Genomic DNA, 26,277 nt, shown 5'->3' on the forward strand with positions numbered 1-26,277 from the left:
TCACTGTTGGAAAGTTCACGAAAGCCCATTTCGACCTGGACCATTCTGTTCGGGACCACTATATCCCATACCCCATAATGAGAGAGTCAGAGACTTGGAGTGGCGTAGCCAGGAACTTTACTTCAGCGGGGGGTGGGGGAAATGCATGTATATATTATGGTGTCTGCTGGGTTTCAGTGAAGGACTGCTTCCCCCCTGGCTTTGTCAATGGCATGGGTGTTATGTTTTCCGTGCCTGTGGTCTGCAGTGAATGCTCGCCTGCAGCAAAGGCTACAAGCACAAATTTCTCGTTCTAGAACATATTTTGCTTGCTAAACAGTTTGAGCTCAAGAGAATACAGGCGGTGGTGTCGGAACAAGAAATGGGGGAGGCAATCTCCTTCCCAGACATGTCTAAAATTTTATGTGAACCATACAGGGGAGGGAGCAAAAAATAGCCTAGCCAGGCCAGGCCCCCCCCCCCCCCCCCCATGTCTAAATGTGAACACGGGGGATATATAGGGTGTCCCAAGTCACCAAGCTCCATATAAAAAACGGACCATAGAAATTGATGCCTGCACATAGCAATCTAAGCTTTTTGTCAAAGGTGTATTGCCCAGGTCGGTTTTTTCTTCTAAAATTAAAAAGCATAGCTCCCTGCCTAAAAGATAGAGCCAAGAAACTTGCCAGGGTCAACCGCGGGTGGCAATACAGATGACCAAGTCAAGTAGATGGCGCTACCTCTTTATCGAGACTGCTTGCGGCCATCGTGGTTTATTAAAATGAACGTAATCTTTTTGTAATGTACCTTTGGTTTAAAAATAATTGCAAACAATAAAATCAAAACTTAGTAAAAAAATGCATTTGCATAACGACGGCGCTTTTGTTGCCAACGGATTTTGTCTGCTTTCTTTCGCTGGTCGGCTTCACCCAACGTTATTAGATTAGCTCAGCTACGGAATCGCTCATAGACGCTGCATGCACGAGCAGTACCCCCCCTCACTCACCACAACTCGCCCCCCGTCATTCGATGTGCCGATTGGCTGCTATGGTAACTGTAGTGCAATCTATGGAATAAGTATGTTTCGAAGCACAGTGTCTAGATGGCATTCCACCGTACTCTATGGAATACACAGTTCGTCAACAAAAATCTAGATGGCACTTTGAACAACGAAAGATGTACTGAAGTGTGTGAGGGGCATACCCCCTTCTGCGGGAGTTTGACAATTGAGGTAATCTAGTAACGTTGGCTTCACCTTCGGATGCTGCTGCTGACGCCATCTATCAATACGCACACGAAACACACACTGCAACTCGACTTGGTCGTCTGCGCCGCCGCCCGCCGTTGACCCTGGCAAGTTTCTTAGCCGTATGTTTTACAGCAAGGAAGCTACGCTTTGCAATTTTACAAGAAAAAAACGACTTGTGAAATACACTTTTGAGGAAAAGTTTAGGTAGCTACGTGCAGGCGTCGACTTTTACGGTCCATAGCGGAGTGCAAGTTCTCTGCTTCTTTTGCAGGGGGCAACATTATTAGATTAGGTCAGTTACGGAACTGCTTATAGATGCTGCATGCACGAGCCCCCCTTCAGTCACGACTTACCCCGTCGTTCGATGCGCCGGAAGGCTGATTTGGTAACTACAATGAATTTTATGGGATACGTACGTTTCAAAGTGCAGCGTTTAGATGGCGTTCCACCATACCTTATGGAACACACAGTTCGTAAATAAAAATCTAGATGGCACTTATACTAGGGTGACCAGACGTCCCATTTTGGCCGGGACAGTCCCGTTTTTGAGGTCCGTTTGGGCCGTCCCGTCTTTTTGTCCCAATAAGGAATCATGTCCCGTTTTCGCAGGAGTGCATAATTTCGAACTTGGCACAAAGCGAGTTGAAGCAAGCGGAAACTATGCCCACTTGTTACAAATATATTTTACAAAAAAAAGAAGAAAAAAAGTAGGTACTTTAAAACATTTACCCAGTAAAATTCGGAGAACTGTTCTTGCCCACAAACGTATTTTTGTCAAGACTCGTGAATAGAAATATTTTTTTTTTTTAGTTAATGAATACAGCACGCATGAAATATGTTAACGCTTTGAAATCGCAAATCTGGCCGTAAATTTGTTCTCCCTATCTCAACCTTTACTATACCCATCCCCTCCCCTCTCTCTCCCCTTCTTTCTCCCCCTCACTCACTCACTCACTCACCCCCCCCCCGCCCCCCGGGCTGGGATGTCCCGTTTTCTACCTTGAGAAATATGGTGAGCCTAACTTATACTCTGTTTCATACTTAGGGTGCAACGCTGTCAAAGCTATACTAGCGCGAGAGCGTGGCTTCATCTATGGTTTTGTTTGCACGAGAACACGTGCGAATGATCAACGAGATCAAGCCCCATGCTCGCGCCAGTAGCTTTGACAGCGTTGCACACTAAGTATGAAACAGAGTATAGAACGACCGGAGGCAGACTGAAGTGGAAAGGGGTATCCCCCCCTTCCGCGGGAGTTCCACTATTCCATAACTGAGGTAATCTAGTAACGTTGGCAGGGGGTTGTGGTGACGTCAGAACACCGAGCTCTGATTGGCTCTGATTGAGGGATAGTGGGTAGACCTCAAGGCAACTTGCTTTGAGGGCTACCCACTATCCTTCAATCAGATCTCGGCGTTCCGGCGTCACCAGAGCCCCTGCAAAAAGAGCAGACGAACTTGCGTTCCGCATAAATCGTGCCAAGAAAAGAACTATCACGGCAAATGTCCTCAACCACGGCCCTTCGCCTCTGCAACCACCGTCTGTAACCTCCGCACAGGAACAACGTAGCTTTTTAATTCAGTATTGCTTTTATATTGTATTTATTTATTTAGATGCGGCTGCATTATAGTATCAATATGTTAACAGTTTAATATAATAATATTATATGAAATCGGACGCAACTACTGTGGAGCAAAATTATTATACTCCTTACCTGCGGCATTGACCTTTGGTGCGGGGTAGATGCATGGCGTCTTCCGTGAGCGGGTTTCGGTAGGAAGAAAAAAAAGATCACGGTAAAACCTAATTTTTGAAGTAATTTAGACGAAAATGACACTATTTCACTTCGGGAACTGTGTTGCCTTGGCTTATGTTCCCTACCTCCTTACATACAAGTATTCTGGTTTGTAAGTATCGGCCACTCTTGCTCTTTTTGGTGACTTTCGGTGACCAGCTACGCCACTTTCCTTAGCTTGTAGTGTTTGCATGTTTTGACTGCCTTAATTATTTCTTGTTTGAATTTCATGGCCGGATAGTATGATGATACATTTCCCGTCTAGGTTCTGCGCTTCTGAAATCAAGTGAAATGTGAATTGGATAAGGGCTGTGAAAGTTTGATGGGCTACGCATCCCAGCGGACGCGAGTTGCAAGCATTGCCCGAGTGGGAAAAGACTGATCTTGTTGAAAAAAGAAAATACAGTATGCTTCAGTTTCCCTTTAACAGAAGTGTGAACAATGGGCATTGCGAAAGGTCTTCTGATCCGCCTTGGTTACAATATGTGAGGGCAGGTCGTTCCAGTCTACAATAGTATGGGGAAAAAAGGGGAGTTAAAAATAGGTTGTGCTGCCTGAGATGCGGGAAACGTGACACGGGTGATTTAGCCACGAAGAGGATCGCCTGCGGGAAGAAGGCGAGTGTCTTGGAGTGCAGGAAGGTTTTTTATTTATTTATTATTTATTTATTTATTCTCTGCAGCGCCGGAGCATTACAGCAGAGGAGTGGGTTACATGATTCACATATATCATTATAAATTGGAAAGTCACATAACAGCACACATCAGCAATTTCCAACAACATCAATAAACATGATTCACACCAGCACACAATAGGAATATTACGAAAAAACCAATGATGTACTTAACACAGAAACTTACATTGCATTAATAAGGCTAATAAAAGAGTCACTGTTAGCTGATACAATATCAGACGGCAGTTCATTCCATTCCGATATAGTTCTCGGAAAAAAAGAAAACATCATATAGTTAGTTCGACATTTTATTTCGCATATTTTTTTTATGTGGCCCCTCCTACTCGATATATAGTGGATTCCAGTTAAATCATTGTTGATAGCGTAAATAAGTTTAAGTCTATTTTTCTTACGTCTTTTTTCTAAAGGCTCGATACCCATACAAACTTTCATTTGTGTCACACTCTCTGCTCGAGAATACTTATTCAGAATAAACCTCACAGCGCGATTTTGGATGCCTTCTATCTTATCTATGAGATATTTTTGGTGCGGGTCCCATACGGCACTCGCATATTCTAGATGTGGTCTAACTAGTGAGCGATACGCTGTCTCTTTCAAGATTTGTGGAGCAGAGCGAAGATTGCGGATGACTAAGCTAAGCTAGTGGTAAATTTTGTGAAAGAGGTAAAGGTGCGCTATCTTGCAGCGCACATTTAGTAGAGGAAGGTTCAGTTTGTTTTTGAGGGCAAATACACTAATTGACCAATAATATTTTTTTAAATAGACTAAGCAGTTTGATTCTGAACTGCTTTGAGATGATTTTATAAGTATTTTGGTAAGGGCTCCAAATGGCCACATCATATTCCAGTTTGGGTCGAGTGTACGTCTTAAGCCATTTTCTGCACAAATGAGGGGTGCCGAATATAGGTTTTGTTTTATTTCATTTATTTTATTTATTTACTCGGGGCCCGAGCCATTACAGAGAGGAGTGGGTATTCCAAAATACAAGAATACAACGCTAACAAGGCAGAAATACATTAATATCAATGAAGAAGTGAAGGAATAGTCAATACAAGCATCACTAAGGAACATTACTTTAAAAAATTGTAATCACAACTTTAAAATCAGCACCATTAGTTATTCAAACCATTGATGCGGGAAGGCGATTCCAGTCAATTGATGTCTGGGGAAGAAAAAAAAAAAAATTAAATAAAGGTGCTGCAAGGGGGGGAGGGGGGTGCCTACCTTTTGTTGGTGCTCTATACGTGATATGTAAAATGCTTCTAAAAATACTGTTCTACAAAGTGTCAGGTTATAGTGATAAATGTTGTGAAATATATTTTTCTGTGAGAAGAGAGGCTAGACAATGGGAGAGATGCTTTCATAGAGGTGAGACTGGCTGTGTGGAGATTTTTGATCTGACATTTCTAACGTAACTTCGGGAGTCCCTCAAGGCACCGTCTTAGGGCCTCTTCTGTTTCTTATCTATATTAACGACCTTCCTAATTCGCTGTCCTCTAACATACGTTTGTTTGCACATTACTGTGTGCTATACCAAAAAATTAATCATCCAAATGACCATCTAATCCTTCAGCGAGATCTCGACAATATTCATAATTGGTGTGACAAATGGTTAATGCCCCTAAACACGTCAAAGTGCAAATTACTTAATTTTACTCGCAAAAAAAACCCTTTCCTCATTCCCCTATTCTCTTGATAACACGCCTGTTAGCGTTGCTTCTTCTTACAAATATCTGGGAGTTCACCTCACTTCTAACCTCTCATGGATCACCCACGTTAACGTAATTGCTAATGCTTCTCGAACCCTCGGATACATTAAGTGTAACCTCAAGGCAGCACATCCTCAACTCCGTAAACTAGCCTACGAAACTTACGTTCGCCCAAAACTTGATTATGCTTCAGTAGTAAAGTGGTTAGTTGGGCGAGTTGGTAATGATTGAACATGGTTAAAATTGCGCACAAATAGAAAGGAACAGAGAAGAGGGAAGAGAGAAGAGACAAGCGCAAACTCACAACTCGATGTATTGAAGGAAGGAAAAAGAACAGCCCTCGGTATCAGCTCGAGCCGAGGCCACACTCGCAGAGGGGCACCCGAGCACGCGGAGGACACACACCATCAACCACACTCAAACGACTGTAGAAAGGCTATTTCCTTGTCGGTTAAAGCCACAGAAGGATGGCTGACACAACGCTCGCCTAAGCGGAGTGTACTAAAAGCTTCAAAAATTTCGCGAGTGTGTTTTTCGGTGAATCTGCCAATTATCGAGGTCTTTTGTAAAGAAGGTGTACACTTGCACGCTTGACAATGCAGAGGTAGGTGACCCCCCACTGTTGAATTTAGAGAAAGATTGTGCTCCCTTAACCGGTCATTAATACACCGTCCTGTCTGTCCTACGTAGGATCTGCCACAGGAAAGGGGGATGCTATAAACCACTCTGGTTGAACAGGGCACGTAAGGGCGGACGTGTTTTGTGCGGCACCTGTGTTTTGTAATATTTTCTATTTTTGCTCGAACTTCAGAACAAATTTGACCCATTTTTTGGGGTGCTGACATCACTAAGGGGACTCCTTACCTATTGGCTACCTGTTTGAGATTGTGAGATATTCTGTGTATATACGGAACCACCACCACTCTTTTTTTGTCGATATCACGTGCAGCTTTTTCTCATCCTTTTACTTTTTTTATCAGAGTTCCTACCACTTCAGTTAGCACCTGCGCTGGAAACCCAGACGCTGTAAGCCTCTCAATTTGAGCATTAAAACTGCTTTTGATGGTGTGGGGGCATGACTTCTTTAGGGCTGAAGTAAGGCAGGAAAGAGCTATGCCTCTTTTTACGACTTTTGAGTGCGAGGACGTATAGTGCAGTAAACCTTTTTTAGAACGGGGTGAAAATGACCAGCACATCTTCAAAAGCACCTTTCGGGTGTGAAGATTACGGATCCCTTTAGAGTCTGCAATTCGGAAGCCGTCGTTGAAGTACTAAGGTCAAATGAACTGTCCAATCACAGTGTTTTCAGCGTGGACGTTCAAGATCTTTTTTACTCGCTTCCCCACGAACATCTACTCGCCTCTGTTAAGTCCTGCATTGAGTCCCATGGTGAGCTCTCGTTCCGAAACTCAAGTGGTGTAACTATAGAAAGTTTTCTTGAGCTGCTACATTTCTATCTTAATTCGACATTCATTGGGTGGCAAAACAGGGTATTTTTGCAAAAGTCGGGAGTCTGTATAGGCTCTTGCATTGCACCGGTCCTAAGTGATATTTTTCTTGCGGGGGTCGACCGCGCCATTAAGACGGCCATAGCGTCTATGCCAGTTCTTCACGTGTTTAAGTATGTAGACGATTTTCTGCTAGTGTACCAAAAGACATTGGACAATAATGTAATTAGTAGCATCATGGACATATTCCACAAGTGCGGTTCAGGACTTATTTTTACCTGTGAAACTCCTAAGGAAGGTGTGTTGCAATTTCTAGACCTTTCCTTATCTTTGCAAACAAAACACCTGTGCTGGTCATTTTCACCCCGTTCTAAAAAAGGTTTACTGCACTATACGTCCTCGCACTCAAAAGTCGTAAAGAGAGGCATAGCTCTTTCCTGCCTTACTTCAGCCCTAAAGAAGTCATGCCTCCACACCATCAAAAGCAGTTTTAATGCTCAAATTGAGAGGCTTACAGCGTCTGGGTTTCCAGCGCAGGTGCTAACTGAAGTGGTAGGAACTCTGATAAAAAAAGTAAAAGGATGCGAAAAAGCTGCACGTGATATCGACAAAAAAAGAGTGGTGGTGGTTCCGTATATACACAGAATATCTCACAATTTCAAACAGGTAGCCAATAGGTATGGAGTCCCCTTAGTGATGTCAGCACCCCAAAAAATGGGTCAAATTTGTTCTAAAGTTCGAGCAAAAATAGAAAATATTACAAAACACAGGTGCCGCACAAAACACGTCCGCCCTTACGTGCCCTGTTCTACCAGAGTGGTTTATAGCATTCCCCTTTCCTGTGGCAGATCCTACGTAGGACAGACAGGACGGTGTATTAATGACCGGTTAAGGGAGCACAATCTTTCTCTAAATTCAACAGTGGGGGGTCACCTACCTCTGCATTGTCAAGCGTGCAAGTGTACACCTTCTTTACAAAAGACCTCGATAATTGGCAGATTCACCGAAAAACACACTTGCGAAATTTTTGAAGCTTTTAGTATACTCCGCTTAGGCGAGCGTTGTGTCAGCCATCCTTCTGTGGCTTTAACCGACAGGGAAATAGCCTTTCTACAGTCGTTTGAGTGTGGTTGATGGTGTGTGTCCTCCGCGTGCTCGGGTGCCCCCGTGCGAGTGTGGCCTCGGCTCGAGCTGATACCGAGGGCTGTTCTTTTTTCTTCCATCAATACATCGAGTTGTGAGTTTGCGCTTGTCTCTTTTCTCTTCCCTCTTCTCTGTTCCTTTCTATTTGTGCGCAATTTTAACCATGTTCATTCTTTGATTATGCTTCACCAATCTGGAACCCCCATCAAGTCTACTTAACCAAACGTATTGAAGCCGTCCAAAATCGAGCGGCACGTTTTATAACATCGAGTTATTCGTATAACATAAGTGTTTCTACTCTAAAAAATCGGTGTTCTCTCCCTCTACTCGAAAACCGCCGTAAAATTGCTCTTCTGTGCCTCATCCATAAGCTCTACTATCACGATAATAATATACCTTTTCTTGAGCCTCCTAACAGATCTTCCCTTTGAACCACTAATAGCAAAAGTTTCAAGCACCTAACCGGTAAAACTAATGCGTTTATTAACTCCGCTGTCCCGCGAGGCATCCGCGATTGGAACGACCTTCCCAACACCATAGTCGACATTAGTGACACCGGCCTGTTCCGTGAGGCGATTTCTACATTGTTTTCATAGTTGGCTACCTTATTTTTATATTTTATTATATATTTCTTATTTTGTTTATTCCTTTAATATTATTATTATTTTTTTTTTTTGTTTGTCGAGTGCTTACATAGACAATATGTTGGTGATTTTTGACCTCATTTGTTTCTGTGTGGATTTTCCCTGCTATTTTTATAGCGTGTACAAATGTATAATTGATGTGTTTTTTTGTTTGTTTTTTTCGCTTCGTGCAATGTTCTGTATTTTTGATTTTATATTCCTTGCCCCCCCTTATGTAATGCCCATTGGGCCTTTAAGGGTTGAATAGATGAATAAATGAATGAATGGTGGTAGTATGAAAGAATAAAATGAGCAGAATGATTTTGAATTGACTCAAGCAGATGCTAGGGTGAGTCCAGGGTCCCAAGTAGAGGCTGCACATTTAGGTTTAGTGCAGATTAGGGGTTTTACAAAATTAGCTTTAAAGAAACAAGAGCGAGCGAAAAATTTCTTTTGAGATAACCTAGTAAGCACGATTAGCGTTGTTAGTGACATATTCAACATGGGCATTACAGGAAAGGTCATTAACAATATGAACACCAAGGTATTTATAGAAAGAAACGAAGGAGGGTGGAATGGTTAATTTAGTAGGGGGACAAACATTATTTTGACGAGACACTCTCATAGACATAAATTCTGAAATGTTAAGTTCCATAAGCCATCCTGTGCACCAGTGGGTTACATTCTTAATATCAGTTTGAAGGCCAGACATGTCGGAATCATTAATATTTTTTTTTTTATAAATAACAGTTGCCAGCATACAAGCTAATAGAAGAAGAGATACAGATAGGTAGGTCAATAATATATATAAGAAATAGTGGACCGAGTACGGAACCTTGTGGGACACCGGAGTTAACACGAGAGGATGAAGAACTAGTTCCATTAATGTGAACAAAGTTCACAGCGGTTTGTTAAAAACTATTCTATTCAAGCGAGTACATTAATGTCTATGTTTAGGTTATGAAGTTTATGTAAACAAAGTATATGAGGAACCTCGTCAAAAGTTTTTAAGAAGACAAGGAATATGCAGTCAGTCGTGTAACCTTGGTTGAGAGTGACCTGAAGGTCATGAGTAAATGTTAGAAGTTAACTTTCGCAACCTGCAGAAGCCATGCTGGGCTAAATTTAAAAAATGAATTTGAGTCCAAAAGTTCCTTTTTCTCTAATAAGAAGTTTTTCAAAGCGCAGCTTGAAGGGTACACCTCGAGGTTTTGCAAATTGTAGCAGTTCCTGCCGAGCAAGGCACACCCAGGAAGGCTCAAGAGAAAAATGTGTTCCCTTAATCTTGTAGGCCTTTGAAAGCACTGACTCCTTATCTTCAAAGAAAGAGAATTTCAGAATAATTAGGCGATTCTTTTGCTGATTGTACCTGCCAACACGGTCTGGACTTTCTATGAATGACTCGAAAAGTTGAATTCCTAATCTCTCCAGCTTTTTTCAATTGCGCCCAAGTTTCCTTGAAAGCCAAGAAAGAGGAGATTAGACCTGCGTGCTCCGCCCTCTGCGTCGTCACAGCGTGCTTTGAGCATCGATATCTCAGTAACAGTGGATGCTATCTGGGGATCCGATACCACACTTTTGGTGACGGCTGCCGTTTCATAGTTGAAAGTTTCCCAAATGATTAGCTCATGTTATTAGAGTATTCATCGATGCCTCAGTGGCACCCTGTTTCACTCTCGAGTCCCAAACTTCCTGAAGGATATCATTTTGGCCTGTCTGCAAAGTGAATGATATTTAAAACCTGATTAAGTAGTAGTTCTTGTTCCTTGGTCATGGGACCAGGGTTAGTTTTGATATCCCCTCTGAGGAGCAAGAGGATACCGCATCTAGCACTTCGGAAATATGTAGCAAAAGATGCACAAGCAGTGCTTTGCAGTTCTAGGCATTCGGGGCACATCGCATAACATGCCATGGTGCCAGGCAGCAAGAAAAGACGCATGTTACTTTTGAATCCAAAATTTTTGAAAATACTAACCTGTAAAGATACAACGAAAAACTTGTAGTAGCCGAGACATTGAGACACCTTAGCAGAGATAGGCTCGATGTGAGTGCTCCAGATGAGATTGTTTGTTGGAGTTACACGAGGTATTTCTCTTGGACTAAGTTATATTCTTATTTGTACAAGGACTGAGACACTTGATGTTTCTGTGAGAACTGGGCTAAATTACATTTTGATTTCTTTAATGTCATGAATCCCCCACAGTACATCATGCCCGGACTTCTTCCACGTCATTTTGGAGTTAAAGATTGTCTTGCAATGAAACTATTTTACAGTATGACATGCAGTCATCAGTGAAGAGGCAGATATTTGAGGGAACCTTTACTGGGTCGACATTAATGAAAATATGAAAGAGTATAGAAGGCCAAGAACTGACTCTTGGGGGGGACTTCTAAAGTAACATCTGCGTGGGTGGAGGAGTAATTGTTAACTGTAGCGAACCGAGCGCAAGGGGAAAGAGAACCATGGTTCCAGGAGAGTATGAGAGAGTCAATTTTGTGGTATTGAAGTTTAGCAAGCAGGCGACCGTGGGGAACACGATCGAAGACCTTTAAAAAGCCCAAAAATAATGCGTCGGTTTGGTGGTTGGATTTAAAATTAATGTATAACTCGTAGGTGAATTCTACAAGCTGAATCTCACAAGACAGTTCCCTACAAAAACCATGTCGCTGGTTGTAAAAGAAATTATTTCTGTCAAAGTGTGATACAGTGTTTGAGTAAATATGCTCGAGAAGTCTTGAGGCTATGCATGTTAGTGAGATAGGGTGGTAATTCGAGGCTAAAAAGCAATCACCATTTTTGAAGACCGGAATGACCTTACCCAGTTGCCAGTCGGATGTTAGGCATCCCTGCGATAAGGACTGTGAAAATATTAGGCAAAGAAATTCGCTAGAAATTCTTTTGGTATAGAGGAGAATTCCGGGGGTGATGTTATCAGGACCTGATGACATCACCCTCAAAATTCTCCACTACACCAAAGAAATTTCTACTGAAAAAGGATGTCAGTTTCAAGTAATCAAGGAGCCTCACTATTCCAGCTCTTGAGATGACAAGCGATTCCATAGATTTGCATAATAATGCTGGTTGTATAGAGATTTCTGCGTCTTCTACTGTAAACACTAACGAAAAAGAGTTGTTTAACACTGGCTCAGTCCGTTTCAGATATTGGGCATCCACCTTTATCAGTTAGCTGGATTAAGAGCTGGGTGGAGGAGGAGTAGGAGAGTTTATCTTCCAGAAGTTTTTGGAATTGTTATGCAGGATGCTTGAAAGGTCCTCAGAAAAGAACTTACGTTTAGCCAGACGAAGGTTTTGAGTGTAGGTCTTAAGACACGAGAAGTAGTCGTGCCAGACAGCATCGCTGTTTAGCGAAATAATATTAAATTTGAAAATATATATGAAATCATGGACACCGTGATTTTACAACTTCGATTATTGAGTAATGTCGCCGCTCAACAGAGCCAGACAGGAGTAATCGGCAGCCTTGAAGCACTGGGGTCCTTATAGTGAGATGCTTATTTACTTCAACAAAAATTGTTCAGCAATGCTTTACCGAGGTCACGAGTGTCTATCGTCTGCCTAATGTCTAGAGGAATAGTACCCATCCATAGAATTAAAAAGTGAGACAGTGCATAAGCGTGATAATCTTTATTAGCCACAATTACAATCTATGGCACAATTGTTCTACTTTCCTATTCTGGATTTAAAGGGAAACTGAAACGAAGTTATAGCTCCTGTTTTATTGTCCAAATGTCAACTATTATGATGATTTTAAACCCAAGACTGGGGCAGGACCAGAAAACATTTTTTACAGTGGTAGAAAAAGGAACAGAGATAGACACAACATACAACTAGTATGTTGTGGCAGCATCACAGAGACACTAGTTTTTCGTTCAAGACAACACCAATACTTTATTGAAAACAAATAACACAGTGACCAAAGTGCAGGTTCCCAAAGGTACTTGGAATGTTACATTGATTGTCCCCTAAAAGTAGTGAACTCCGGCAGCGCGTAGCCTGTCGAGCTTGGCCAAACCACATTTCCCTTCTCTCCCACAATTCGAGTCCTGTAGCCGGGGAATAGTGGAATAGAAAGGAAAGGGGTGAGATGAAGGGGGAAAGAAAGTTTGTGTAGTTTTGAGGTGCAGGTGACTCACTTTGCCTCCGCTCGTGTTTACCCGTTTTGCCCAACCAGTCCTTCGAGCAGCTCGAATGGCATGGTTGTAACGCATTGGCACCACCGAATGGTGAAGCTCATATCTATGTCAGGCCCACCGTGGCCTTGCCCGGGAAGGGACATGTGATGTCGCAAATGCGTCGGAAACACCAAATCTTCCGACACGCATCCCGCTGTCTGACGGCTGCTCTTGGAGCACTTGCTAAAATCGGCCATTTACAACAAAAAATATAGTCATCTGCTCTAAAGGTATGCGCATGCAATTCTCATCCGCAGTTACTACTGATCGTGTTTAATCCTTTCCTAACATGAGAGGTATATTTCAACTTTCATTTCAGTATCGCTTTAACTCAAGTTGTGGCCAAAGGTTGTTTGCAACCTTTCATTGTTGCTTTCCTTTGCAGTTCCAAGGCGACCAAAATGCTAGCATTTTAAATCTTGGAACGAGATTAAACACTTTCAATCCTATTGCAGGTCCGAATATGGGGCATTTTGGAAATGCGTCCAAGCTGCTGCCATGTACATTGTTATGCAGCTTTGCAAAATGCTGATTCTAGCCACATTCTTCCCACCCGGCGATGTGTCATCTGTGGGTGGATTCGACGTCTTGGGGGTGAGTGAGCCCTGGAATGAGCTAACCTTATTACACTTCATTTTATCTTACAATGGGCCGCAGCAGATGCTACGAGTCGTCCCATTCAATCCAGCGCTGCGAATGTATTAGGTCGCTACAGTCGTCACACGTTGCTGCGCCCCTTCTTAAGGTCACAGCACTCGCACGGCATTGGAATTGACTCCGATTACTCGTAGTGTCCGCCATGGTAGCTTATTCTGACCTCTTTGTGTCTTTGATGCTTCAAGCATTACTAGTGCCAACTTTGGAGAGTTGTTTCAATCATTAACTGATGTTTTAATCATCTTTATTTAGAGACTATCAGTGTATAGAAAGTGTAAACAAAGTTTTAAAATATATTGGGCCACAGCTTAAAGGGAAGCTGAAAATGTTCCTAAAAAAACGAGTTAGAGGTTAATTCTAGAGTATTTTTATCCCGTGATTCTTAATATCATGTTCGTTTTTCCCGAAGATGTAACTAAACGCAAGAAAACATGAAAAACCTCCAATTAGTCGTTACGACATAAAAGGATCTTTCTGCTGCGAAGCGCGTGTCGCTCATCTGGGCAGCGCGTGCAATTCCAAGCTCGCCAGGTATATTCCCCCACACTGACAGCAGTCTTGACGTCATTTCTTGACCTTTTTGAAAATAGCAAGAGTGGACGTGCGTAGCTTTGATAGGCACTGAAGATGCGCGAAAGTGAAGATTCCGAAAACTCCTTTTATGACGTAACGCTCTGAGAAGGAGGGGCTTCAGCTGTACTTTGAAAATTATTTTCTGCCGCCTCCATGCACCAAGTTGAAAGATAATCTCAATATTCCTAATCTTGGAGGCCAAATGAAGACACTTCAAGTGTTTTTACTCAAATACAGAACCGCTTCAGTTTTCCTTTTAACTCAGACTTTACACTTATTTTATATATTTGGGGATGTAATATCAAGAACTGGATTTGACTGGGCATACTTTTTAGGGAAGACTCAGTTTCTTCCATTCCATCCCAGCCTTTCCAGTAGATGTAAATGATTCATCTATAGAAATAGAGAGAAAGCTTTGTTCACTCAGAAATAATGTCTTTTCTAATTTTTAGGCAGTTGAAAACAGGCAGATTCTGCTTCATGTTCACATAAACAACACTGATATTAATTTAATATGTTGTGTGTGCTTGTGAATGTGAAAGCACCCAGACTACCTTTTATAAATGTTTCCCTATGGGCTATTTGGTAAACGTTGGTTCTAGATTTGATTCATCAGGCCAGATGTTGAAATGGCCTTTACCAAATTGTTTTCTAAAATACTTCTATCCTTTTTTATTTTTTTCTTGGGGTAAGTTAGTCTCTTAAAACAATTGGTGATGGATCAGCTTGAACTTAGAAACCAACGTAGATTGGACAGGGTAAGACAAAACAGCTGGCTAACGACTTTGTTTTAGTACACTTCTTAGTATGCACAAGTATTTTCTTCAGAGGCAGTTCACATATGCACAAAATAAAAATTAATTACAAAATTCTAAAGATTAATTACTCGAGGGAATTACTAAATTTACCATTACCTGCTAAAATTCATCCTACCAGCTATCTGGGTGTGGCACACCGCAAATACTGTTTTTCTTTGGGGTGGAGAGTGATTGACGAGGTGCTAACACATTCCTTTGCATGTTCTTCGATAGCCAGTGCCTTGAGCATCTCAAGTGCGGCCGTCACCAATATGTACCAACTAAGTAACCAAGTAGCTTCAAACAAAAGTGTAAAACATGATGGGCCCCACCATACACACAGTTCAAACATTCAGCCAACTTGTCTAGTAAACTATTTTTGTTCATCAGTCAAACTGTCAGATAGGCAGAAATGTGCCCCCCCCACCCAAGTGGGCATCTGCTGGGTATTGTATTCTTGTATGTTGAAAAATAGATCCTTGAAATCACTTCCATATGCCCCAAGCTTCACATGACAGTCTAATTCCTACCCCTTCTATTAATCCCCCCCCCCCCCCCCCCCATGGGGTATCTTAGTTAAGGTATTTCATAGAGACTCGCACAAGTTGTATGTTTGCATCTGGTTTCTATTGGAAGAGTTTTCGCTTTTGATACCATGTTCTATATTCCCTTTTTTACTGCTGCCGTCGCCTGCAAGCAGTTACCCTTTCGTATGGATGTGGTGAGCACTTTTAAGACGAAGATCGAAGCATGCTATCATCTGTAGTTCCTCTTGATCCTGCTGTTTCTTCCAAAGGCAGAGTTTATAATGGCCTTGATTAGCCACATTTTTCATGTTTTGTACTCAAACGCTTTGAGCATGTTGTAGTTAGTAGTGACCTGTAGGCCTTGGGACTGATACAAGGTGTTGGTTTGTCAATGTTACATATTAACTTGTGCATGAGGCATGGCTGTTCTGTGAAGTTGGACAATGCGATCACTCTCTCAGTACGGCATTGCATAATGTGAATCTTTAATATTGAAGTGGTACACCGTAAACCTTTGTACTCTTGTGGCTCCCATTTTTTGCAAATTGGGCAAGAGGATCAAATTTTTGCCCCTTCAATTTTGCAAATTTCTGTCTAGAATTTGCCTCTAGTCAGTGCAAATATTTCCATGCCCTGATAATTGCTAATTTTGCAGTTCAGGAAATTACGAAAAATTGGGGCTTCCTAAGGGTTTTCAGTTTGCAAGCTACAATAACAAAATTTGAAGAACCACAGGGTGCCATGAATGTCGCTGGTGTCCTGCATTTGGGCCACTTTTACGTTTGAGGCATATGTTAATTGACTGTTTGAATTTACAATGTAACTTAACCCTTGAGTTTATATTTTTGTGTTTGACCCAGTAACAGTGTCATTTGGAATAGTCCTAAAATAACTGTTGCCTAGAAACAAGCACATGCATACTATAACACACCAGTCAAGTGCCCACTAAAAATTTTGATATAATCGCGAAAAAATGGAGTACGGGTGCTCGTCCGGTAATCAATATTACATATAAATGTACTGTGCATATTTTTCAGATCTTACAAATTCGGGAATGGGTGCTTAGCGTGGAATGGAAGGATGTGTGGTATTCTACGGTAGTGCACTGTATGCAGACAGATTTTGTGTTTCATGACTCAGGTGGAGTAGGTGTAAAATAACTTACCTAGAAACAAGCCCATACATGTCACACTACACACAAGCAGTTTTTATGGGTTTCCCGACTCTGGGTGCAGTTAAATGAAAACACAAAAGTGTAAGGTTCCACACTACGAGATTGCAGCTAATACATGCAAAGTCTTTGCCATGCAATTCAATGTTTTAGTGGGCATGTTGGCTCAGCTTCTCTCATTGTTACAGTAGACGAGCTACAATAAACAAGTTCTGTCTTTTGTAAGGCAGGCATCTTTACAATCAGCTATTCATTCATTGCAATTGGGTGTCTACAATTGATAATTGCTGATATCAATCAATTCAGCAAAAATATGAAGTAAGGGCATTCCAGAGCCAACAATGCCTAAGGCCAGGCGTGCCATACTATACAAACTTTTACCAGTAGTTGATTGCAAAAACAACTTCTTAGATATATCAGCCGAGGAAAATAGTAGAAACCTTAAAGCCATCTGTAACTAAGGTTGCTGCCATTTCATAAATGCTCATAAAAACATGACCGCTATTTTTTTCTTTTGCAGGGATCAATAAAATATGTTTGGGAAAGAAATTAAAACATTAGATTTCTAACCTTATCAGGATTTTTTAAATTCACATGGGTGATTTTTCCGGTTCTAAGGCACTCTGATATGCTGTCTTTTACTGTATAAAGATCATTTTGAGCAAAATAATAAAAAAAATTGTGGACTAGCATGCCAGCCTAGCATCACCAACATTCTACTTGTAACAAAAACCTCATTTACTAGTTTTATTAAGATTTGTAGATGCACACCACCCAGCCAGAAACGCCCATAGTCTCGGTTCAGGAAAGCTTCTAACCGGTCCCTCCTCAGCTCGGAACCACTCTCATCGTATATCCTTTTTTCGCAGCCTGTAACATAGCCCCTAGCATGGGCAACGTCTGCAACTTCCTTTAGCAACAAGGTGGTAAATCAAAACAGATGCGGTGTTGTCGTCTTCTTGGTACAGGAGTTTCTGAAGGCCACGGTGGATCTGGCTGACCTCGTGGGTATTCACGTTGTGATGACCAAGGTGGCTGGCAAAGGGGAGACCAAGTTCCTGGTGGCAGGGCTGGGGTGGGCGAGTGCCGAGCTGTTGATGACACGCTTCGTGCCCCTCTGGGTGGGTGCCCGTGGCATGGAGTTTGACTGGCGCTACGTCCAGCTCAGCTTTGACTCAAACATCTCTCTCGTGAGTGCCGCCTCCATTTCGAGTTCGCGGAAGACACCCTGTTTTGTTTCACCTTACGAGCCACCCCGGCCAGTCCAGCTCTACGAGCTAGCTTGCAGCTACCCTCTTTTTGCGTTCCCGCGCCCCCTCTCCGAGGTCGCATGACACTCACGCGGCATCTGATTGGCTCCGGTGGCTCGTAGCAACCACCACGGTGGTTGCAAAGTCATATGGAGTGTAGTGCTGTGCTTTGTTTCGCCGTAACTTGGCAAAGAGCTAATACCATCGCCTCCTCGAGCCAGTTGGCACGTTGGAGAGAGACACGTGACTACACTCTATCTGCTCAGTGCTGTTGAAGCCACAGGCAGGAGATAACAAAGCTTCTTTGATGGGAATTTTAGTGACAGTCTAATCCTCTAGGGGTATATTAGGCACGTCTGCAATGTGCAGAAAAGGGTCCTTGTAAGAGGGGAGTCCTTCCTTCTCCTCGTTTCCAACTGTTTGGGGGCTCGAGTTACGCTGTCGGCCTCGGACCTTTGGCAAGGGTTGTTGGGTGCTTTGCCTCCGTCACTCCGATTGACTTGAGGGGGCCATAGAGTTTGATCTTTGCCAGGTTACGGTGAAACGAAGGATGGTAGGGGCTCTTTTTCTGCGATAAACATTTGAAAATCTAAGGACAGCAATGCTGGAGGTAGAAAGCAAACGAGAGAGGATCGGGGTGTCTGGTTTAATAACTAGATGTAAGCATAGATACGGGTTTGAATTACTCGGGTCTTTCCTTTCTTTGATGTTTTTTTTTTCTAGTTCAGCTTGCTTCTTCGTGAATAAAAGCCACCCCGTGAAAATCTACTTTGATTGTCGAACGGACGAATTCGTAATTGCAGCCTGAATAGCATTGTTTGTTTCTAAACAGCATACAAATTGTTTGCTCCTACTGTATCCCTTTAACAGACCCTCGCATCTATAGTTTTCATTTGTTTTGAAATATAAGTGACAGAATTGCAAGATAAGGTGGTGCCCCCATCTCATTCTCCTTCTTCAGTGCACATTCTTTGAAATTGCTTTGTGAGGTGTTTTTATTTATCACACAGCAGTGTCATTGTCTTAAGGATTGAAACACTCGCCTAAAAAACCAGTGATAGCAATGATGTGAGTGCTTCGCCATTCGCACCAATGTGCTTGCCTCGCTACATCCTGCTACGTTTAACCAAAATATGAAGAAATTATGCCAACATTGTGCTAAAAGATAATTTTGCTTTTTGCCAGATTGTTATGCTAAGCGTGCACGAATTTTCAGAACTTTCGGGTATAGCTTAGTGTAAAGTGTGATTGGATATGATTGGTATCGAACATGACTCGGTAGTCAGAAGTTTGGGAACATATTTTGGGCCTGTTTGGGCTGTTTAATTAGGTCCGAGTGTGCTTGTCGCTGTGCACTGGTGCACTGCTGAGAAGTGACGCCCACAGACTAGACATTGTGATTTCGTGCAAGTCGCTTAGCCACACCGCAACATTATGTTAAAGGGTAATAATCTCCTCCAAGGTGATATAATGCATAACTGCACATCATCTGCTTGGGAAAAAATATAAAGAAAAAGGAAAACTTAGTGAATGTATGTTTATAACTAATCAAACTTGGTGAATGCTGATTGACAACATACATGTGGTAATAAAATAAATAAAATAAAACTGTGGTCATTTTGTATGATAGGCTTTGACATTCTGAGAAGTTGCATAAATCATTGGTCGTGGGCGTTCTGTTTTTGTTTTACGTCTAGTTTTAAGGGAGGATATACTTCATACTTGGGTTTTGGGAAAGGGTTGATGAATCACGTCGATTTGGAGTAGCTGAGCTGGGCCATAGGTTTAGTTCTTATGTTTAGTTAGCATCTCTTGCCTGTTCATGGAGGTTGTCAATAAGGTTTAACTGTTTGTGGATGCAGTCAATGACAGTTAAATTTAAAATAAGGTTAACTTTAGCAGTGGAATGAAAGCTTGGAAATAATATCAGTAAGTTCAGCTGAATTTTTTAAGGTATGTTTTTTCTTCACATGCTGACTTTGCACCATTTTAAATATCTACATGTAAGATGTCATTGATACACAGCTTTCCAATTAAACACTTTAGCTGGGGAGTGCGTCTTTAGATGCACGGAAATTTTGACTCAGCTTAGGGGGCGCACCTTTAGACTCGCCGCTCTTCAGTTCACCTTGGGGAGCGCATCCTTAAATGCTCATTCTTTTTATCGCATGGGAGGAAGCACCATCTATCCCCAAACATCGTAAATAATTTTGCTTTAGAAACCAATGCATAGATTTCAGCACAATAAAAAGGTTGATGAGATTTGTATGGTACCAAAGAATATTGGCAAAATGGGGACAAAAAAAAGTCCCGATTTTGACAATATTTTTTTGTTTGTTATGAAAGTCCCCTGTTAGGGGGCTAATAAAGCTGTGCAATTGATGCTAAGAGGTGGTTACACAGAAGTGGGAAGGCAAAGATGTGCTGTATTTTTTTTTTTTTGAGACGTACCAGCTTAATAGTTTTAAAATAGTTATTGCTGTAGAATGAATAAGAATAAATAATATGTTTGTGCTCCAAAAGTTTTTTTTTTTGCTGCTCCAATATGAACTTTTGCCTGCTCCAAAAGGCCCCCAAAATGACTTAAACCAATCATATCACCGTGATAGGTTTATGAATCTTTAATTAATTGCAGCTTGCTCTGGTCAGTACTGCAGGTATTTTTTACTGAAAAAGAGTTTGGTACAGTGGGTACATCCTATGTTACAAATTCTCAAAAGTATGGTGCAAGTAACTGAGATAAACTACCTGAATGTCAACATTATGACTGGTGTTCTTCTCGCCTGTCACGATGCACTCAAATGGGCAGTATCGGTACATTTGTCTGAAATATGTTTTGAGCATGTGGTCATTTCTACATCAGATTGAAGCCACTTTAGTCGTCAGCCTTGGCATGCAACGCTTTTGGAAATAATGTGCACCCGAAGTGCAAAAAATAATAACCAAGCTTAATTTTTCTTAGCATAAATGCTTGCTAAATATTTTGTTATTTATACGAGTTTGCAGTGTAGCTTTGTACAACAGGATGAATGCTCTCCAGTCTGATGCACAAAACTCCGAGACTATGAATGAATCCGTTTGAAACATATGAAGTTAGGTCACTATTCTAGAACTTCCAAAAACCAGTTTTTAGAGCTGAATATTTTTTTAACTTTTAATGTTGTGCTTTATTGCTACCTGAAATTATCTGTCACGTCCAAAGTGCCTGAAGTAATCCTTGCCTTTCCAGGTGAACCACATCACAACCGCAACTCTTGTCTGGTTGTGGAACCGGAATGATCTCCGCAAAGTTCACCTACCGGTGGTCACGGTACTACTGGCAATCACATGCTACCGTTCCCTGATTTTAGAGTAAGGACCAATCATTGTCTACTGGGTGAATCTAGTATTGTTTCAGAGACTTTGCCAATTCAATCCCTTTCTGAGAGATCTCATTGATTGGCCTTACTTATGCCTTCTGAAAATGTGTGTTTCAGCAAGCTATAAACATTAGCCAGGTTGCACAGCATTCTAGTAACAGGCACATGTATTGGTGGCAATAATCTGTCGCAACTTCAAACATCTGTGTTTTTGATAAGCATATTGGGTAGGAATGAGCCAAATTACAGACATCTAGCATCAGACATTTGTTTCTTTGTCAATATTGGTGTCCAGAGGGCCCCAGAGTGCAGCAGATGGCTCATTTTCACACTCAAAAAATTAGTGACAATGCCGCTAAACATGGAAAGGTACATCTTTACTCTATGCCAGCGCATTCCTCCTAGGTTCATGTTTTTTTGTTTTTTTTTACTATTAGTAGAGGTGACGTGAAAAGCCCAACAAACTGCTTGATAATGTTCTTACAATTCGAGTGCCTCAGAACATCGAAGAAGAGCCCCTAATAGAGGGCATAGATTTAAGAGAGGGAGTTACTTAAACCATGGAGATTGTGTGCAATTTAATGAATGGCAGACACCGCCCATGCAAATCGGCTGCCCACGCGCATGCGTGGGTTGCCGCATGGCGAGGAGGGTGTCATGCAAAGAGGCTGAGCCAAGCCTGGGGACGCTCGCAGATGATTGGCACCTTTACCTTGTACCATGTGACCTTGTGTGACCCTGACTGAGGAGCTATGTGAACTATGTGATCCTAACTGAGGAGTTGGACACACTAAAATCTAGGCATACTAGCTTCCAAATGTCTGTTGAATGCCCACTGAAGCACTTACAAAGACTCCAGAAAAGTGCCCAATATGAGCCGACTGTGACAGAATTGAACAAAATTACTCTGCCCCTAGAATATTTTGTTTGAAGCAAGAACTTAGTAGGGAACGTATGCATGGCCAAACCTCGGTCAACGAAGCTAGATCCTGTTGGTTCCATTGAACTGCATTGACCAGGGTATAGCTTCCCAAAATGTCACTTTTGTGCTCATTCTGGATTATCTTGCAGCACAAAGCCCGTATAAAGACAAAAAGGCAAACAGCGCACAGTAAACGGGGACTAAAGGAAGTGCAAACAGGACAGCGCTTGTCCTGTTAGCACTTCCTTTAGTCCCCGTTTACTGTGCAATGTTTGCCTTTTCGTCAGGATGAACCTACTAACCCACATCGCCACCCTTACCCATATAAAGGCTCCCCCTGTCCTCTCCTTTTGACTGATATAGAGGGAGAGGAAAAAACTCAATACTTTTAGACTTTTCTATGATCCAGGCATCACACTTACATTGAAAATGGTCAGTTAGAAAGTAAAGGGGCCTGACAAGTTGGTGTATTTCAGTGCTTCATATACTATATAAAAAAAGGGGGGGGGGGGGAAGATTTTTTTTTCCATTATTCCTTTTATCCTGGCTTTAACCTGGTTCGAAGTAGTTAGGATCAAATTCTACTGCATCACTCATCATCTTCCCAGTGAAAGGATAGACCATATCAATCAGGTTTTTTGTGCACTTTAAAAACTATGAATGGTGCAGCACAATCTGATTTTAACAACTTTGTAACTGTATTTGGCATCATCTCTTGGTACATAAGTGAAGTGGGTCAAATTTGCATTAAACTGAAAGATTTGGATGATTTCTGCCTTGCCAATCTTTTCTTTTACATTTTCTTAATGTGTTTAATGTGTTTTGTTCAAAGAAAATGACACCATACCATAAGAAAAAAAATGAATTGGGAAAAGGAATATAATTGTGAAACACAGCAGTAGGAAGTATAGACCTTTTCATTTTAGTAGTTGCCTCACCAGCAGATAGATGGTGCTGACAGAATCGGCGCCACTAGGTTGCTTCAATTTGGTTGGTTTCGGTTTCAACGTGCACGCGGCTATGTTGTTGTCTTACGTGGTTTTTGCTTAATTTTGTGATACAATTATATTTCTTGTTGCACACAACCAAGGATACAGTGTATTGAGTCACTTTGAAGACTACGAGGTGTTTTTGAGCCTAATTTGCAGGCTTTTTTTTATCGACTCCTTTGATGTATCTGATTATGGTCGGTTGCGAAACGCCCGACTGATGTACAGGGAAGATTACCATTGTCTACAGCAGTACCCGATGACACCTATTTCCAAATAAACAAACTAATGAAGAGACTATAGTACGGGAATGTAAAGAAGCATATCGACAGCTTGATTAGCAATGTGCTAAATCGGGCAGAACAAATGAACTCACGGGTTTGCAACTCACTGTTTGGTTTTCGTGGAAGCCCGACCTTTAGTGAACTTCGCAGACTTTAAGAAGTATTGTCTAATGACACAGATAATTTATATAAACAAGTATATAGTATCTTCGCCAACTCTTTTACTTAAGTTTTTTTTTTCTGTACTTTAGCATGTTTTGACACTGCGACCTAGGCCAATTAGGAAATTTCTTAAATCATTAACCCTGCTAAACTACTCCTAAGCCGCATTTCGCGATATTGGCCCTAGGAAATAAATTATTTTTATATGAACATTTGCTTACTCAAGATAGGATATAAGTGACAGGCCTGTCAACTTAAATCTAGCATTTGTCTTCCGTAATATTGGCCAAATAAAATTAAAGGGCACAGGAGAAATACCTCGGAAAGTTTGGCTGAATTCTAGAGCTAGGCACTATTTCACGGACCTGTGTGAACAAATAATTATTTGTTTGAACAGATTCGCGTTGTAAATTTCGGCGTCGCCAGCCACCAAAAGTAAACTTCTATTCGCCATCGACAATCCTGGACTCGGGTGATCGTTATGCAGACAGCTTTTTTCGGCGTCAAATATTTCGGGCCCCAGATACTGGCAAAAACTACAACAATGTATGCAAAAAAAAAAATAAAAAAAAGGTTGTTATTAGTGCGCTTGCGTTGAACCCAAACCGTGTTTTGGATTTGCTAATAGAAACAACGTTATTTCTTCATGTACGCTATTCTAAAACTCGTTACTGTTAAGTTGTCTGGCAGTTTCTTACGCGGGAAGTCCCAACCTTTGTGATAAAATAGATTACGTGGATTGAACTGGTTATCTAAAGATAATCAATAAATCACTTAAATGACTGTTGAAATGGGAGCGAGCGCGGTATACAATATTTTAAAACTTTATAGTTATACCGACCAACTGAATGATTACGTGGCAAAAAAAGATTGAGAACCTTATACACATGTAGGTATGACGTTATGAACAAGCAAATCGCCTGATGTTGACGTACCATTATTCCTAGCCTCAGAAAAAATACAAGTTTAACGTTCGTTGTCTATCTCCTCCGCGAGTTTCCTCACATAATCAACAGAAACTGTTTTTGATGTATTATGAATACAGGGTGTCACAAAAGAAAATTTACACGGTTTTTTTTACCGCAAAAATAAACTAGGCATTGCCGAACGCTCATTTTCCGCCCAAAGGTAGAGCTAGAGGTCACAACCAGATGCCGAAGTTTCAGCCCGATCTGATAACTTAATCAAAAGTTATAAGTGATTTTCTGAAAATTCCAATGGGAAAATGGACTCCATTTTCGCTCGTTTTCGGTTTCTGGTGCCATAGAGCCCCATGTGTTTGAAAACTCCGTCGGCCGCCATTTTCCCATTGAAATTTTCAGAAAATCATTTATAACTTTTGATTAAGTTATCGGATCGGGTTGAAACTTTGGCATCTGGTTGTGACCTCCAGCTCTACATTTGGGCGGAGAATGAGAGTTCGGCGATGCCTAGTTTATTTTTGCGGTAAAAAAGACCGTGTAAATTTTCTTTTGTGACACCCTGTATAAAGAACGATACTTTTAGGAAATACGGATTGTCTCCTTGCGCTGACTATTCTTGATGCCTCCCGATCCTAAATGCGCTATATAAATATACGCGCTTGTTACTGAGAATATTCCACCACTACTAGTAAACAAAACCTCAGTTGTCATAAGGACTTCTGAATCATCGTGATGTCTTAGTCGTCGAGTAGACGTATCGGACTATAGTTTCCGAAGTAAGCCAGGAAAGCGCGGTGAAACGCAACGAAATACGCGAATACAACGCATCCGCCGAGGTGCAGAGGGGAGAGCGGAGCAACAAGTTGAAGCAACCTAATGGCTGCCGCCTCACGTGATTCCAAGATGGTGGCGCCCATGCAAGGGAGGATGAAAAGGTCTATAGAATTCAAAGTGTATGGTGATTTCTTTCTTCGCAAAGTCTGATATGTTTACTTGTCTAGTATTAGGCCCTTTTTGGCAAAATATTTATTTGGTGTTGACAGTGTCCAGTAGTTACGATATGGAATTTGTAGCTTCTGGCACCGCTTTCAGCTGGAAGATGCTCAAAATGTGCAAACACATTAAAAAAAAAAAAAAAGGTTAAAATAAGTTTTTTTTTTTTTGTATTTTTGGAAACGAGTTTATGGAGTGAGCTTTCCTGAAATGGAGATGGGCAGAATTAAATTAGTTCAAAACTGTCTGGTATTGTAGCCAAGGTTTTTGTTAGCTGCATGTTATAGGTATGTTAAGCTGCATCAATTCTTATGTACATAGGTTTATGATGTACATATATTTCAGCCAAATATGTGTCCATCATATATTTGACATGTATATATATGTGCATCATACTTGGTTGCATTTCTGACCGTATATTTTATCAAGTCCACCGAATGCAGTTTTGGAGTGGTGTTAGAAATGAATTTGGTGTATTCATTTTCAGACTGATGGTACAGACCTTGGCATTTGGACCTTGGCTTGTGCTGGCGGTGAAACTCCTCGGCGCTGTCAGCGTGGGTCTAGCGGCTCTTCATATTTACCTTAGTTTGACTCAAAGCCTGAACTCTTACTGAAGGCAGGCAGAGTCATTTATTCTCTCACGCCATTCACTTGGTTCGTGAGTAATGGCTTCTCATCTGAATCAATCGCCTGCGAAGCTGGACGGAAGAAAAGGAGGGAACAGAGCTTATTTCTATTGTTCTGCTTACTTCAGTGTTTTCGTCTAGAGTGGTGTAAAGAATGACAGCAGGCTATGTGACTTGTATAAACATTGCATTAAATGCCCAATGTTGCC

The 26,277-nt window shown here is 41.5% G+C and overlaps 1 protein-coding gene across 2 annotated transcripts; it reads left to right on the top strand.

Annotated features, from left to right (window-relative positions):
- The first annotated feature begins 2,959 nt into the window (after positions 1-2,959).
- Positions 2,960-26,277, top strand: LOC8051891 (transmembrane protein 147). 2 transcript variants are annotated; one of them, XM_029987993.4, is made up of 6 exons: positions 2,960-3,133; positions 13,288-13,426; positions 15,560-15,580; positions 17,526-17,747; positions 21,037-21,158; positions 25,927-26,277. In XM_029987993.4, the coding sequence occupies exons 1-6, from the start codon at positions 3,057-3,059 to the stop codon at positions 26,054-26,056; spliced, it is 711 nt and encodes a 236-aa protein (XP_029843853.1). In that variant the 5' UTR covers positions 2,960-3,056; the 3' UTR covers positions 26,057-26,277. The 2 variants fall into 2 exon arrangements, with proteins under 2 accessions (XP_029843853.1, XP_002435549.2); XM_002435504.5 differs by lacking the exon at positions 15,560-15,580.

The sequence above is a fragment of the Ixodes scapularis genome, unplaced genomic scaffold (genome assembly GCF_016920785.2).
Source record: "Ixodes scapularis isolate PalLabHiFi unplaced genomic scaffold, ASM1692078v2 PGA_scaffold0__279_contigs__length_252992795, whole genome shotgun sequence".
Classification (NCBI taxonomy): Eukaryota; Metazoa; Arthropoda; class Arachnida; order Ixodida; family Ixodidae; genus Ixodes; species Ixodes scapularis.

Bases quoted from the DNA above. Each gene is read 5' to 3' on its own strand.
- LOC8051891 (XM_029987993.4), top strand. From the start codon at position 3,057: ATGACACTATTTCACTTCGGGAACTGTGTTGCCTTGGCTTATGTTCCC. The intron at 3,134-13,287 runs GTAAGTATCGGC...ATCCTATTGCAG, and splicing joins ACATACAAGTATTCTGGTTT to GTCCGAATATGGGGCATTTT. The intron at 13,427-15,559 runs GTGAGTGAGCCC...GCCTGCAAGCAG, and splicing joins GTGGATTCGACGTCTTGGGG to TTACCCTTTCGTATGGATGT.